The 14,391-nt window shown below is 41.8% G+C and overlaps 1 protein-coding gene across 1 annotated transcript; it reads right to left on the reverse strand.

Annotated features, from left to right (window-relative positions):
- Nucleotides 1–11,919: 11,919 nt before the first annotated feature.
- On the reverse strand, nucleotides 11,920–12,783 carry LOC148875086 (uncharacterized). Its single transcript, XM_088966799.1, has one exon. The coding sequence runs from the start codon at nucleotides 12,571–12,573 to the stop codon at nucleotides 11,941–11,943; it is 633 nt and encodes a 210-aa protein (XP_088822925.1). The 5' UTR covers nucleotides 12,574–12,783; the 3' UTR covers nucleotides 11,920–11,940.
- Between the last annotated feature and the right edge of the window lie 1,608 nt (nucleotides 12,784–14,391).

Here is a 14,391-nt window from a genome sequence, read left to right on the forward strand (position 1 = left end):
AATATCTATGTTGTTACTAATGAATATGGTTTCTACCAAAAAAACAATACAAACTTTATGAACAATAAAAACAAAGAGAATTTAAAGTTGCATCCCTTTTAGTGATTGATATGATGGACAAATTTGAAAAATAAATCAATGTTAGAAAAGAGATTGGAAGGGTTTGGGGTAGTGATTCACATGAAGAGAAAATTTGAAAAATAAACATGTTTTCAAAAGCAACTACATGGATATTTTAAACATTTTATGGCTATTTCTAGAAGATTTTACAGAGGGGGTCTACTTGCAACTATGTCAAAAAGTTCAAGGGAGGTAATTGCAATTATCAAACTTCAAGAGAGGTTTTAGCAACAACCAAAAACTTCAGGGGATTTCAGCAAATTACCAAAAAAATCCTAAATTCATCCAAATCAAAATTTAAATATTGAGCATAAAAAAATTAAAAACAAAAAAGTCCAAACCAAAACCGGATTTATCATTTATGCATAGAGCTTCTAAAAAATTAATAAAAATTTGTTGATTAAGAAAATCAGATATATTTAGAAATAAATTGTGCCTTCTTGAAATCCCAGATAAGACCATTTATGTTTGTTCTTCATTATGGGGTAGTGCTACTTCTGTTCTGTCTTTATATTTGATTTTTTTTTTAACATGACTGAGAAGTATAAACAAGAAGAGCCCTAGAGAAAAGTAAAAGCTTTACATTGGACAACGTTTCCAAGAAGAGGATTTACTTCATGGATTTTATTACTATTTTTGTTATTATTTTAACTTTTAATAATTTTTTTTTAATTTATAAATTTATATCTTTTTTCAATTTTATTCTTATTTTAATAATTTTTAATTTTTTTATAACTTATCATAATTTGTTCATATTTTTCAATATTATTTTGAATTAATAAATTATAATTTATGAAATAGTACAAATTGAACTCAAAATTACCAAATAGTATGTTCTAGGGGTAAAATAGTAAAATTAAGGAATTTTAGATGCTGAAGGTTTGATTCAACACAAACAACCTTCTCTGTTCAAAGCCTCTAAAAATTCGAAAAGCATCTATGTCTCTTTTTAGAATTCAGACGCCACTAATATCTTTTTAACTTTTCATATTTATCAAATGCCACTCAAGGAATGAGATCGCCAACTATTATCATTATAGATGTGGATGTGTAGAGACTGCACAAACATAACTGATGAGGGGTAATTTGGCCCAACCTATCAACATTCGGACACATGGAAGCGATCTATTGACTGGACAACAACTCAGTGCTCCCTGCCACCTCAATAGGCCAAATCAGCTCGGGGGCCTTGGGCACCTCGACCAAGACTGAGGTCTGAGCAACTTGTCGTGGCCTGACCTGCCAAGGTGACATGTAGCCGACATCTAGAAGCTAGCCAGCTATCTCTGACCTCTTCGAGATTACGCCACATGTTTGCAAGCCTTATCATTATCCCGCCCGGATTAGACGGACACGATAAGCCTTATTAGCTCACACGAAGTCCATCTCCGAGTGCGGAACGAATTCCTAGTAGCACAGGCCAGGGATCTTGGAAGTGTTTCATAAGACCTATGATAGCTCATAAGGGCACCAACCCCAACGTCACAAGGTACACACAATTATTTGCTCACTAGTCTTCTAGCATACAAGCTTTTAGCTCGCACACAAGTTACTAACTTAAGCATCGGAGCACCCACATCGGGTAAGCCACCCCAGGTCCTCTGAACATTTCTCTTTTGTAATTCAACCAACCAACAAAGCAAACTGACGTCCAAGCTTCCATCCAGCTAAGAGCATCTAGATCACGCACCATTAATTGGCACCATCTATGGGAACTGTGACAAAAGAACATGTTCCTACCTTTTAGTCAGTTACTTTCACCAACTCAATGGCATCTTCTAGCAACAACAACAAGAACGTCGAAGTGTCTGTCACTGGGGGGTAGGATCAGCCTGCAGTCAACCAAGAGATCCCCTCTATGACCATCGGGCAATTCACCATGCCCCACACCATTCCAAGAGTATCAGCGGTGCCAAACCTGACATTCCCATTACAGCAAGTCAATGCACCACTACCTCATGCAAGCGCCCCTCTGCCAGCGGTAGTGCCCTCTATGGTTCTTGCCTGGATAGATGCACGGCAGTTCTATGAGTTGGTGTAGAATGTCAGGATTATGAACCTACAACTACGAACGTAGAGGAGAGGTTCAAAGCGTAAATGCCACCACAACAGCCTCAGCAACATCAGCAGAACCAGCAACACCAACGGTAATCACCACCTTAGGGTCCATCTCCACCTCGGGGCCAGTTACCACCTCGGGATCTAGCCCCTCTCCGATGTCCATTGCTGCCCCGAGCCTTTGTGTTTGACCAGCAGAACAACCAGCCACAACATAGTCATCAAAGCGATCAGGAGCGTTGTTGATCACAAAATGACAAGCACCACCATGACCAGCATCACCAGCAACATCATCAACAAGATGACCAATAGCCCAGCAAACAACAACCCAATGTGAGAAGTAAGGACCAATCCCTGGACCCATCCTACCACCACGACAATCGGGACCCAGCCCCTGTTCATTCAAATGTCAAAGATCGGGAGAACGTTAGAGACCAGGAGAATGTTAGGGCTGAGACTCCGGCCAATACCGAAGCAAATAACACCAATGAGGTGACAAAGAAGCAACATCGTGGACGTGCATGCCGCACCACCCCAAAGAGCAGCATTTTCCCCACATTGGAGGCTGAGAAGAAGAGAGAAGAAGTGAGTTTGGTTGCTCTTCAACCGTCCTTGATTCCACTGAGTTGGCCTTCCCCATTAGCACCAGAAATCCTATCGGCCCTGCGGCCGAAGAACTTCAAGATGCCCGCCCTGGAGACCTACGATGGAATCACTGACCCCAGTGATCATAGTGATAGCTTCTAGTCATTGGTGTTACTTCATGGGGCAGATGAAGCCTATCTCTGTATGGCTTTCTCCATGACCTTCAAAGACACGACAAGATTATGGTATTGAGGCCTACCCCCTGGCTCAATAAAAACTTGGAACCAGTTCATAGATCTTTTCACTATGCACTTCGCTATGAGTAAGAAGTGCCTGAAGTTTGTGACTAGCCTTCTAAATGTGGTCCAGCGGGAGAATGAGTCCCTCAGGGACTATATTAAAAGATTCAACCTAGAAAGGCTATAGGTACTAAACCTTGACCCGACCGTTCAACTAACCGCGACCCAGAAAGGAGTCTGTCACCCTGATCTCCGTTGGTAGCTCGAGTTGAACCCACCAACTTCTATGGAGGTGTTCCTCACAGAAGTTGATAAGTTCATCAAGGTTGAGAAGGCTCTCAGGTCCTGGTTAGAGCTGCACCAAGTTGGGAAAGGAAGAAAATAGAGGAAGAAAGCAGCAACAACAAGCATCAACGGTGAAAGAGTAAATCATCAAAAAGAAGAATGTCACCGCACAGTAGGCGAAGCAAATCGCCTAGAAAGAGTCGATCACCACGTCGAGGCTCTAGATCAGGTCGGTGATCTAGAACCCCTAGTCCAGAACCAGAACTACACCGCCCTGAATGCAAAATAGGGCGGAATTTTGTTGCAAATTAACGAAGCCAATTATGTCGAGTGGTCACCCAGGATGATACAGAGAGTTGTCATAACTTGAAGGATGAGATCGAGAAGTTGATCCACCGTGGCTACCTCAAACAATTCATCAAGTACAAGGACAAGGACCGTTGAGCTATTGAGTAGCATAGAGATGCATTGGAGTCGAGCAGGTGGAACAATAGAGAGCAGCCACCCTGGGATCCACCAGCATGGGAGAAACCGGTCAATGGGTGGATCAACATGATTACAAGTGGGTCAATGGTAGCAGGTTGTAGCACGGCAATGGGCAAAAATGTAGTCCAGGAATTGGAGCATGAGGATGAAAACCTCCCGAAGCGCCCTCGAGTGGAGGAAGTCATATACTTCACCGAGGACGATGCTCGTAGGATCTAGTATTCGAACGATGATGCCCTCATGGTCAAAATTGTGATCAATGACTTTGAGGTAAAGCAAATTCTAGTATATTCAAGCAGTTCCTCGGACATCTTATTCCTGGAAGCATTTGAGAAGATGGAGCTGGACCGGAAGGACCTTCAGCTAGCAGACATGCCCCTGGTCAGTTTCAATAGATATGTAGTGAAGCCCCTTGGCAGGATCAAATTGTCAGTAGTAGCAGGAGCAGAGCCCAACACTATCCAATTTAAGCACACCTTCCTTGTGGTCGCCACCCAGTCCCCCTACAACGTTATCTTGGGTCGGCCCATCTTGCATGCACTTCATACGATGGTGTCGACCTACTACCTCTCGATGAAGTGTCCGACAAGGTACGGAGTGGGGGTAGTACGGGGTGACCAGCTGGAATTGTAGAAGTGCTATGTCACAACACTGAAGGGCAAAGCGAAGCTAGTAGATGGCGTCGAGCTAGAGCCGCCCCCCGAACACACCAACGAGCAAGCTGAACCGATGGAGGATATTGTCTAGGTTCCACTCTTTAATACTGAGCCCACGAAGACTCTCCAAATCGGCACTCGCCTAAACGAACCACTTTGGTCACAACTGGTAAGTTTTTTACTTAAAAATTTAGATGTTTTTGCATGGCCAGCACTAGAAATGCCCAGCATTGACTCTAGTATCATTACTCATAAGCTTAATGTGGACCCTTTAGTCAGGCCAATCAGGCAAAGGAAAAGAAACTTTGCCCCAGAGAGGTGGAGGATAGTAGATGAGGAGGTTGGGAAGCTCCTCGCCATAGACTTTGGTAGAGAGGTCCAGTATCCGATCTGGGTAGAAAATCTTGTGCTCAAGAAGAAAGCCAATGGCAAGTAGCGCATATGCATCGACTACACCGATCTCAATAGAGTTTGCCCAAATGATAGCTTCCCCCTTCTTAGAATTGACCACCTGGTAGACGCAACCTCGAGGCACAAGTTGCTGAGCTTCATGGACACCTATTCAGACTACACTCAAATTCAAATAGACTTATCCAACCAGTTCAAAACTTCTTTTGTAACTGAATTAGGGTTGTACTTTTATAAAGTCATACCCTTTGGGCTAAAAAATGTAAGAGTTACCTTACAACGACTTGTAAACAAGATTTTGGAGCCATTAATAGGCAATAAAATTGAATGTTATGTAGAGGACATGGTCGTGAAGACCCAATTTTCCTCTTCTCTTATTGATGATTTAAATTGTGCTTTTCAAATCTTAAGAAAATTTAACATGAAGTTCAACCCGAACAAGTGTGTCTTCAGGGTCACGTTGGGCAAGTTCCTTGATTACATAGTGAACCAGCATGGCATCGAAGCCAACTCAGATAAAATTCAATCTATCCTAGATATCAAACCACTCGAGACAATAAAAGAAGTACAAAGGTTAACTGGCCGAATTGCCGCCCTGAACCAATTCATGTCTAATTCGGTTAGTCGGTGTTTGCCCTTTCTCATGGCCATAAAAAAGAATGAGGACTTTGAATGGTCCAAAGAGTGCCAACATGCATTCGATGAGCTCAAAAGGTACTTAAGTTCACCCTCGGTTTTGACCCAACCTGAACCTGGAGATGAGCTAAAACTTTACATCTTTGCAAGTGATGAGGCAGTCAGCTTAGTACTAATAAGAGAAGTAGACCGGGTCAAAAGACCTGTCTACTATATCAATAAGGTTTTGTAGGAAGTTGAGACTAGGTACCCCAGCATAAAAAAGTTGGCCTTCGCACTAGTCATTGCAGCTTGGAAGCTACGCCCCTACTTCCAAGCCCACACTATCATCGTCCTAATTGATAGACCACTAAGGCACGTCTTATAGAAACCCAAAAAGCACTAAGGCGCTTCCCCAAAAAGCACTAAGGCAAGGATATTATTGGCCTATCCACAAGAGAACAGTTAAGTTGAGGTGACGAATAGGGCGATCCTTCGTGGACTCAAAGCTCGTCTTGCATGAGCTAAGGGTTTGTGGGTCAATGACCTATCCAGTGTCCTATGGGCCTACCGAACTACTATTAAGACAGCAATCGGAGAGACCCCATTCAGTCTGACATATAGTACAGAGACTGTCATCCCAGCTGAGATCGAAGTACCAACCCTATGGTTAGAGGCGTACGACGAGGAGGCCAATGACAACAAGTTGTAGACCAACCCTAACCTGATCAAAGAAGTACGCGACCTGGCCTACATCTGGACTGTAGCCTACCAATAGTGAGTAGTTTGGTACTACAATGCTCGAGTCAAGCGATGCCACTTTCGAGTTGGTGACATAGTACTTTAGAAAGTAATGGTACTTGAGCCCGGTGTAGGTAAGCTTGGATGGAATTGAGAAGGTTCCTATAGAGTACAACTAGTGTTCGGTAAAGGAACGTATGAGATCAAGACGTTAGATGAGAGGCAAGTGCCCCGTGCCTGGAACATTGACAATTTAAGGAAGTACTACTTATGAGCTCAAGAGTCAGGCATCCACCACCTCAAAAATCTTCTAAGAACAAATGACCACCCGCTTAGGCGAATTGGTCAGGCCGCACGTCGGCTAAATGAGACATCGAAGAGTGGACGACGAGTTACTCTAAGCCTAAGGGTCACGGTGTCAAGCTGGTAACGACTTGGTGCCAAGATAAAATAAGACCCAGTCGCTTTCTAGCATATAGGTAGCACAAGAAAACCTTATTTATGCCTTATCAGCATATAGGCAATTTAGGTCATATACCTTACCGTGCCTACTCGCCTCGGCTAATAGTTACCTCGGGTTACCACATACCATGCCTAGTTGTTCTAGAAGTTGGGTGCCTGGGGAGAACCTACACTTAGAATATTTTTTATGAGGAAAACTTTTGTACGCGAGGTGAAGAAAAGAAAAGTTGTATTTCATTACTTCAAAATCTGAATTTGTACATCAAAAAAAAAAAAAAAAAAAAGAGAGAGAGAAAAAAACCTACTAGACCCCACCCATAGTAGGTTGCAGAACTATCCTTGGCCTCATCAGTGTCTAGGGCCTCCTCAACAACGGCATCTTGGCCATCCTTCTCCGTAGCTCCCTCTTCAACATCGTCATCATCTTCCTACTCAGAGTCGGGGTCTTTATCAGCCTCAAGCACCATCTCCATAGTGACACCCATGATGGTGACAGCTCCGAAGTCAAGCTCGAGGAACGCCCACCTAGCTAACCAGCAGAAAAGTTTGAAGCCCATACAAAAGGTTACGGTACCGAGGTCTTGCCTAAGTTTATCGAATTTCGGAGAAGTCTTGTAGTTTTCGATGGCAGAAACCTCAGTGTCCTTGATTCCTTGAGTGAGAGTGGCCTCACACTCGGTGAAAGCAATCCTCCACTCCTTGGCTTCCTTCGTCAATCTCTGAACCTGCTTGCCCTTCGTCGCCACCTTAGCCTCCAATTTTCTGATGGCATCAATGACCTTCACCATCTTGGCCCGACACTCCATGGTCACCACCTCAGCAGTTTGCACCTTCAAAGCTAGCTGCTCAAATTGCTTCAAAAGTGCATGAACTATGGAGTTGGATTGCAAAAGAAACAAAATTTTACTAAGTATTAGAGAATATCCAAGAAACATCGAAGTGGTGAGATCGAGACTTACTACCATGAGATGGCACAATGCCTTCGCGCCCATCTCAGGAGTCAGCTGCTCGGCGAGCTGAGAAATCTCCTCGGGGAAAACTGCTTCCTTGCTCTAGTCAAGGTTGACTTAGAAATCCATGATGCTTCATTTCCCCCAGAGCCTCCACCTGAAGAGCTAGCCCCGGGATAACTAGACTGAGGCTCAAAAGAATGGGCCACCTCGGGCTGATGAAGCGGTGACCTCCTCTCTTGGTCCTCTTCGACCAAGTTGATGATGGGGGGGTCCTCGGTCTTAGTAGGGGCAATGGGATCGGCTACCGCATTCTCGGAAGAATGTCCTCAGGACTTCTTCCTCTTTCTCTTCTTCATGTTGGAGAAAAGTTCAGTCATCGGAATATCAGCCATAATACATGTGGAAGGCAAGCAGAAGATCAACCAAAGCAATATAATAAAAGCATGAAAAGACAAAGTACATGTGCCCGAAGTGACGACCTACCTGAGGGACTCATCCCGGCCTTAATAAGTTTCTCCTCGGTCAAGTAGTCCTCTAGCCTTAGGCGGAGCTCTACTAGGGAATGCATCTTTTTCTTCATCTTCCTATCTAGATGATTCCTGGGGTCACTGATGCATCCAGTGTGTTGGGAAAGGCCACCTCCCATCAACAACTGTGAAGTATCTCCTCTTCCAAGTCGGGACCTTCGAAAGATACTCATAAAGAAGTTTGTATCCAAGCCGATAATTTATATAGTAACTAAACTTGTCCACTCCCTTAGGGCCGGCTGGATTTTTCTTTATGGAGGATAGCAAGTTGAAGGTATCTAAGTCTAAAGGGAGATTGATGTCGTGGAAAAGGGGGATGGTACCAACCAGGGTGCGAATTGAGTTCAGGTGGAGTTGGTCGATGGTGACGTCGAAGAATTTTAGAACTTCAATAATAAAAGGGTGAAGAGGAAAACGTAGCCCAACAATCAAGTGCTTTGCAAAGAATGTTGTCTCCTCGTGCTCGGTGTTCCAAGGGAAAGCCCTCAAAGGGTAGGTAATAACTATAGTGGTCGGGGAATTTGAACTGAATAACCAAAGTATGAATCTACTCGGGGGACATTTTGGAAGGACCGAAGCTATCTAGTTCTCTAGGCTGGTGTGTTTGCCGTGAAGACGACACCTTCTTATAAGAGGTTTTACGGTCTTGAATCAAGGTGCCCACCTCGGTTGGACCAAACTCCAATTCTTGAGACGAGGTGCCCTCCTTGGCCTGACCAGATCCCGAACTCCCATCAAACAAACTATCACTACCAGACATGATGGAAATGAAGACAAAGAAAAGACTAGAGCAAGGAAAGACATCTTACCCAAAAGGAAATAGACTGACCTCAAAGAGCGGATGACCGACCTAAAACGCCAAAGTTAGCACACGACCTCCAGAACGCGAAAGTTCAAATCAAGACAAAGAAAATGGGACCCCAAGGCCCTTATTTATAGTCATTGTAGTCGATCACGAACAACTCAGATTGACCTGATCTGACGACTCCCATGAGGGCGGTCGCACGAGTTTTGAGGTCAAAATTAGTTGAGCACATGTTTAATATCTGTGGAATTCATAATTCGAGTGATGTTCGCGCATTCCTGAGATGCGATCTAGCTCTAAGGTTGAGCCAATCGAGTCATTTAGGTATAACCCATAGACCAGACCTCGACCAAGATGAAGACTGGGCCAAATCCACCTAGGATTGTCATGAACTCCCCTACCAGGTCAAGTACCCCTGACACGGGAGTGGGGGGTAATTGATGAGGAGTAATTTGGACCGACCTATCAGCATCCAGACACATGGAAGCGATCTACTGACTGGACGACAACTCAGTGCTCCCTACCACCTTAATAGGCCAGGTCAGCTCGGGTGCCTCAGGCACCTCGACCAAGGTTGAGGTTCAAGTAGCTTGTGGTGGCCAACCTGCCAAGAAGACACGTAGCTGACTTCTAAAAGCTAGCTAGCTATCTCCGACCTCTCCCATATCACATCGCACGTCTGCAAGCCTTATCCTTATCCCACTTAGATCGGATAGACACGATAAGCCTTATTAGCTCATACGAAATCCATCTCCAAGTGCGGAATGGATTCCTAGTAACACGGGCTGGGGATTTTGGAGGTGTTTCATAAGACCTATGGCAACTCACCTATATAAGGGAACCAACCCCAACGTCAAAAGGTACGCCTGATTATTTGCTCACTAGCCTTCTAGCATATAATCTTTCAGCTCGCACACAAGTTACCAACTTAAGCATCGGAGCACCCACACCGGGTAAGCCACCCTGGGTCCTCTAAACATTCCTCTTTTTACTGTTTGACCATCCAACAAAGCAGACCGACATCTGAGCTGCCCTCAAGCTAAGAGCATCCAGATTGCGCACCATCAATAACCATCATCTTAAAGTACACAAGCCTTATGCCCATTGCTAGGGGTGTCAATTGGACTGGATTTGGTCCAATCTGATCCAGTTCATGTGAATCCATTACAAATGGATCAGATTCAATCCAATCCAATGAATATTTTGGACCAGTCCAATTTTAATGTCTAGACCATCCAATTTGTTCAAATTCGATTTTGTTAAGATCGCTTTCAATTCAAACCTGATCTATTGATACTTATATTCTTATCTTATATCAATGGACCAGACATTGGATAAATCCAACCCAATCCAATATAAATTCGTTATGGACAGACCAGATCCAATCCAATCCAATAAATACTTTCGACCATTTAAGTTTGGATTGGTCCAATTCAATATATCTTGTTGGTCCATCCAAATTGGTTTTGGTTTGAACAGGTCCAATCCAAAACCAGTCGATTGACACCCTTACCAACTGCACAACCTTGTCACCAACATATTCCATATTCCACCCCTATATATGATAAACCAGTTTGCACCATCCAAGGTCACCCAAGCAGAAGAAGCACGACCATCCTTAACAACTACCCTGTCGGAAAGCACAATTCAATCACTCGAATATAATTAGCGTCCAAACAATTATTTGTAGTAGAAGATTGAAGACATGTCAGAAGCACCTCCACCTGCAAAGGTAACTTCATATACTTTTTCCATAAACGATAAGCACTATGAACAGAATGACACCACAGAGCAATACTTCTTAGCTTTTCAAACACCAACCTATGTCTCTATCACTGTATGCACCACCATAGGATTGAGGAAATCAATATTAGAAGTTAACAGTCAAATTATGAAGTTGGCAAAACACATTGGGCAACCCAATCCACAATTTTTTTTTTTTTTTTTTGTATTACAATCCACAACATCGGTATAAGAATAGATCCATCTCCAGTCATCAACCCAATGCGCCAAACCAAAAAACAAAAAACAGAAAGTACAACAGAACAGTATTTGAGTGGGAATGAACCCGCCTCTAATTCGTCGACGTCAAGATGACTCTCTCTCTCTCTCTCTCGACCCCTAATCCCTCTCTCTCTTTCTCTCTTTTCTTCAAACACAGAAAACCCCACAAAACCCTTTTCTTTCCAAGTCTCTGTTACAAAGACAAAGAAGAGGGAAAGATTGTGAGAGTGAGTGAGCAAGAGAGAGAGAGGAACACAAATAGTGGCTTGGGCAGAGACATGGCTTGCCAAAAACTGTTTAACCAAAATTGCAGTTGTGGTATGCTTCTTGATTGAGTAGAGTGATGATTTTTTATCAGATAGCTAACCGTATATGATTCTTTTCTAATGTTAGTTGAGCGATGCGGATCTTAAAAATCCAGATTCTAGTTACTCCTGATGGCATTTGGTTTGTAATAGTGGACGTCAGACATGGACTTTGATTTTTTGAGTGCATTTGTTTATCCTTTATAAGCAGAGCTTCTCGTTCATTTAGTAGCTACCAGGATTCTAGGTGACAGTGGCATTTGAGCAGAGCAGAACTGGTTCTTATTTCTTGATTGGATCATGATATATGGACTTTGATGCAATCCCCAAGCCCTTCAGACCACCCGGGTTCTTCTCTTTTAATTAAAAGTTCACTTGCCAACGAAATAAAAAAAAATTAATTCACCAATGTATGCAGGAAGAGATTGCAGGTCTGCTTTAATTTTCTCTTTTGAGGAAAAAAGGAATCTTATATATAGTAATTAATTTCCAGACACAAACTGGTAAATGGTAATGCTTACACAATACCCATTACTTATTACCAGGTTGAATTTCTACTGATGGTGAGACTCATCTGATAGATTGAACGACTGAATTGGGATAAGATACAGTTATTCATCTCCGATAAGTACTGGTATGGTTCGGCATAAGAGAGGGAGAGAGATCAAAATGACAAAAAACTCTTCTTCACTTAATACCCATAGTCATAAGTAAAATCAGATACACCAACCATGGCAGAAAGCACTTGAGAAACAATGTAAAAGCTGCCCGCTACAATTGTTATGATGAGAAACGCAGAGATGGGGTTCTTGAGCAGTTCTAGTATAGGCTGGAAGATGGTATAGATAGCACCTGTACTCACTGTGAGAATATAAAGCGCATATCTCCTCATATTGTCCCAAAATTCCTCCATCAAAGGCCCTTCAGGACCCAAAGCCAAGGCCTTCTGGTCATCCATCCCTGCAATAAACATTGCTAGTCCCAGAGAAAATGCACCCAGGATCACGAACCTTGACAATCCACCAGAGGATACTTCAAGTAACTCGTGTTTTGGTTGATGAGCGCTAACTTTGGAATACGACTCCAAATCCAAGTCGGTTGGCTTATCCCCATAGCCCGTTTGCTTTCGGTGTCTAATGCTCTGTGTAGGAAGGGGTGTAGTTCTGGAATTGATGGATGGCAGGGATGAACTGGAAGGGTATTTGGAATATGAAATGGTACTGATTGAGAGGAGATGGCGATACTGATGTATAGCCGTTGGAGCGTTGAGGTTAGACTGCCTAATTGGAAAGTAGGATTGAGTCCTAAGAGTAAAAACCTTCATCTCGATCGATCAGGATTATTGTTTTCTCAGATTAGAGGGTTCAGAGCTTTCCCGTTGAGTTCTTTACCTCGTCTCCAAATCTCAGAACTCAGAATTGTTCCACTGTTGTTAGAGATAGAATCTAGACTAGACTTGTGGTGGGTGGAGGAGTTTCCAAGCTCTGAGATGACCTTATCCTTCCACGGTTCCACTACAACAGGCTCCCCGCTCCCCCATCATCTCTTTCACAAAATAACCCTGTTTTCATACTAAAATAACCAAAATGCCAACCTCGCACATTGGGATGGCAATTTTCCCCATTTCCCTTACGATCCAACCCAAATGAGGTGCGGATGGTGATTATTTTCTCCCACGGGAACGGGGAGAGCACTCCCTCCCCGTGTGATCCCCACTGATATATATATATTATATGTATATATATATGTACATACGTCTATATATTAATATTTTAAAAAATATAGTTGAGTATATTTAAATCTTTTCTAATAGGACTGTAAATTTTAATTATTTTATTTTTATTTTTTAAATAATATAAAAAACAAGAATAAATATATATATATATATGTATATATATATTATATGTATATATATATGTACATACGTCTATATATTAATATTTTAAAAAATATAGTTGAGTATATTTAAATCTTTTCTAATAGGACTGTAAATTTTAATTATTTTATTTTTATTTTTTAAATAATATAAAAAACAAGAATAAAATGGTTAACATTATAAAAAAATCATGGGGATGGGTATCCCCCTAGGGACGGGGATGGGGAATTTTGTGAGGACGGGAATGGGGAGATGCTCCTCATCCCCACCCCACCCTGTTGCCATTCCTACTCGCACTGCACTGCACCTGTAATTTGCATGATGTTTCCTATTAATTTTAATCCATGCGGGATTGATCATGCCATCATAGATGGCTAGGCCCCAATCATTCTTTTTTGTCTTCTTCTTTGAATTAGTGTTTCAAGCACTCCATGCAAGAGACCAATATTATATGGAACACAGAGAAATAGGACTGGCCCAAAATGACGATCCTTTACCAACTGATGATGGTTGGGTTTGTGAAACTATGTGGCCTGATTAACATTCGATCTGATTACTTTGAATTGATGTGTTTATGTAATTGGATCAAATTTAGATCTTCCAATCTACATTATATTATAGGTCGAATCAGATTAGGATTTGACTCCATCCAATATGATTAAAATCCAAATGCAAGAATATTATAATATTTATTGATTTGAATATATAAATTTTATATAATTATTTTTAAAATTATAAAAAATATATTGGTATATATTATATTATATATGAATTTATATATATAATAAATTTAGTATGTTATATTTATAGTAGTTTTTTATATATAAAAGTTGAAATGTAATTAACTTTATAATTTTTTATTTTAAAAAATTAAAGTGGAGTCAGATTAAATTCGAATATGATCCGAGTTTGTTGGGATTCGAATTCAAATCCAAGCTCTTCAAATCTAATCAGATTTTGGTTGGATTCATATGCAAGTTTCCAATAATTGGATTAGCCTTAGAATTTGATGATTCCAATCCATTTATAGCCTTATAAATGACATCTCAGTCTCAGTTCACAAGTTCTTAAGCTAGCTGTAGTGAAAACTTTGGATCAAATCCTATTGTCACCAACATTGGGCTCCTGAGTCCAATTGCCATATATCCTTCTGACCAAGGTTCAAAGTATCGGAAACACAAAGTGTATCTAAAAGATAATTTTAAGAGACGTATTGGGATACATTTTGGATACACGCATGGATACAAACGAAAAATCAAGATACGC

This window comes from Nelumbo lutea, chromosome 1, assembly GCF_056320005.1.
Source record: "Nelumbo lutea isolate HS-2025 chromosome 1, American lotus-T2T, whole genome shotgun sequence".
NCBI classification, from domain to species: Eukaryota; Viridiplantae; Streptophyta; class Magnoliopsida; order Proteales; family Nelumbonaceae; genus Nelumbo; species Nelumbo lutea.